Source organism: Pundamilia nyererei, unplaced genomic scaffold (assembly GCF_000239375.1).
Source record: "Pundamilia nyererei isolate P.nyererei 1_Seehausen unplaced genomic scaffold, PunNye1.0 scaffold00030, whole genome shotgun sequence".
Lineage (NCBI taxonomy): Eukaryota > Metazoa > Chordata > Actinopteri > Cichliformes > Cichlidae > Pundamilia > Pundamilia nyererei.
In genome coordinates, this window is record NW_005187431.1 from 3712412 (window position 1) to 3713696 (window position 1285).

Sequence of the window (1285 nt, forward strand, 5' to 3'; positions counted from 1 at the left end):
GACACACAAACCCCTCCACCACGATAAGGTAGCGATTCAAGGAGGGGCAATTAGTGAACATTTAAAATTAATTCTGTCAAACACAGTCATTAGCAATCCATGAGATTTTTCCTACTTTAACACTCATTTGTCTTCTTATAGGTGAGCCTGATCTTAAAGGCAAGCTTTGATGCTGGTTTCCTGTACATCCTTTACCACATCTACGAAGGGTTCGACTTACCACGTTTGTTAAAGTGTTCAATGGATCCTTGCCCGAACATTGTGGACTGTTACGTATCCCGCCCCACAGAGAAGAAGATCTTCACTCTCTTCATGGTGGTGTCCTCTGCTGCCTGTATCTTGATGTGCATCTGTGAGATGTTTTACTTCATCTGCAAGAAAGTCAAGAAACGAATCAAGAGGAAAATAGATGCAGACAGGCAGGCGTCCACAGAGACTCACGAGCTGAAGCCACTGTCAGCAGCTTTTCCAAGGCACAAGTCTAGATCATCTTTGAGAGTGGATCCAACAGTGTCTAACCAGAACCTGAATAACATCAAAACAGAGGAGACACCAACTATGAAATGAGAATCATCTTGCTCGGGCTACTCTGAAAAACTAAATGAATAACTCTAGGTGCTACTGGAAGCAAATGCATCCTTCCGACGGCTTGCAGAACTGTTACTCAACGGCAAAGAAATACCCAGTGATTTGTAAATAAAACTTTGTTATATGATATTCTGCATGGAAATCGACAGCAAAATTGCAGATTAAAAGGAAGCTATTTTTGAGTAATGATGCTTTATATGTGTATGATGTGTGTGTCTGTATTCATGTTTTTATGTAACCTTTTATGGTTACTGCCTGTCAGTTAGGAAAAGCACATGCTGTAAGTAAACCCTTTATTCACCAAAGCATTACACACTGAGTCACTCACAAGTACTTTACAGTAGAGATACCCATATGATCCCGCCATATTTGTTCTGGCGTCATCCGTTTTTTCACGCTACCGTCCAATCAGAAGCAGAGGACATGGGTGCGGTTTTGATAGATAGGACAATGCACCAATGGTGAGCAGAAACCGGACGTCGTCATTTTTGCCCTTACGGACGCTGTCAAAAAGTAACGGCTTTCAACTACGGACAAGTATTGAATTCCCGTATTTTATATTTTGTTTTTGTCTTCATAATAACATACTAATGTTGTTTATTGAGTTTCTCTTTTATTGACCAATGTGACGTAACTAACAGCACCGCAAGTAGTTTCGGTTATTCATTTGTCTGCTGTGGTTAGCTAAGTGTTACAC

General features: G+C 40.8%; 1 protein-coding gene across 2 annotated transcripts in view; it reads left to right on the forward strand.

Annotated features, from left to right (window-relative positions):
• Positions 1 to 874, forward strand: part of LOC102204956 (gap junction beta-4 protein-like) — an 8200-nt gene extending 7326 nt beyond the window's left edge. For both annotated transcript variants that reach the window (XM_005728853.1, XM_005728854.1), the window contains one exon: positions 142 to 874. In XM_005728853.1, coding sequence (XP_005728910.1) covers positions 142 to 567 — 426 coding nt within the window. In that variant the 3' untranslated portion in view covers positions 568 to 874. The remainder of the gene's footprint in view (positions 1 to 141) is intronic.
• The last annotated feature ends 411 nt before the right edge of the window (positions 875 to 1285 follow it).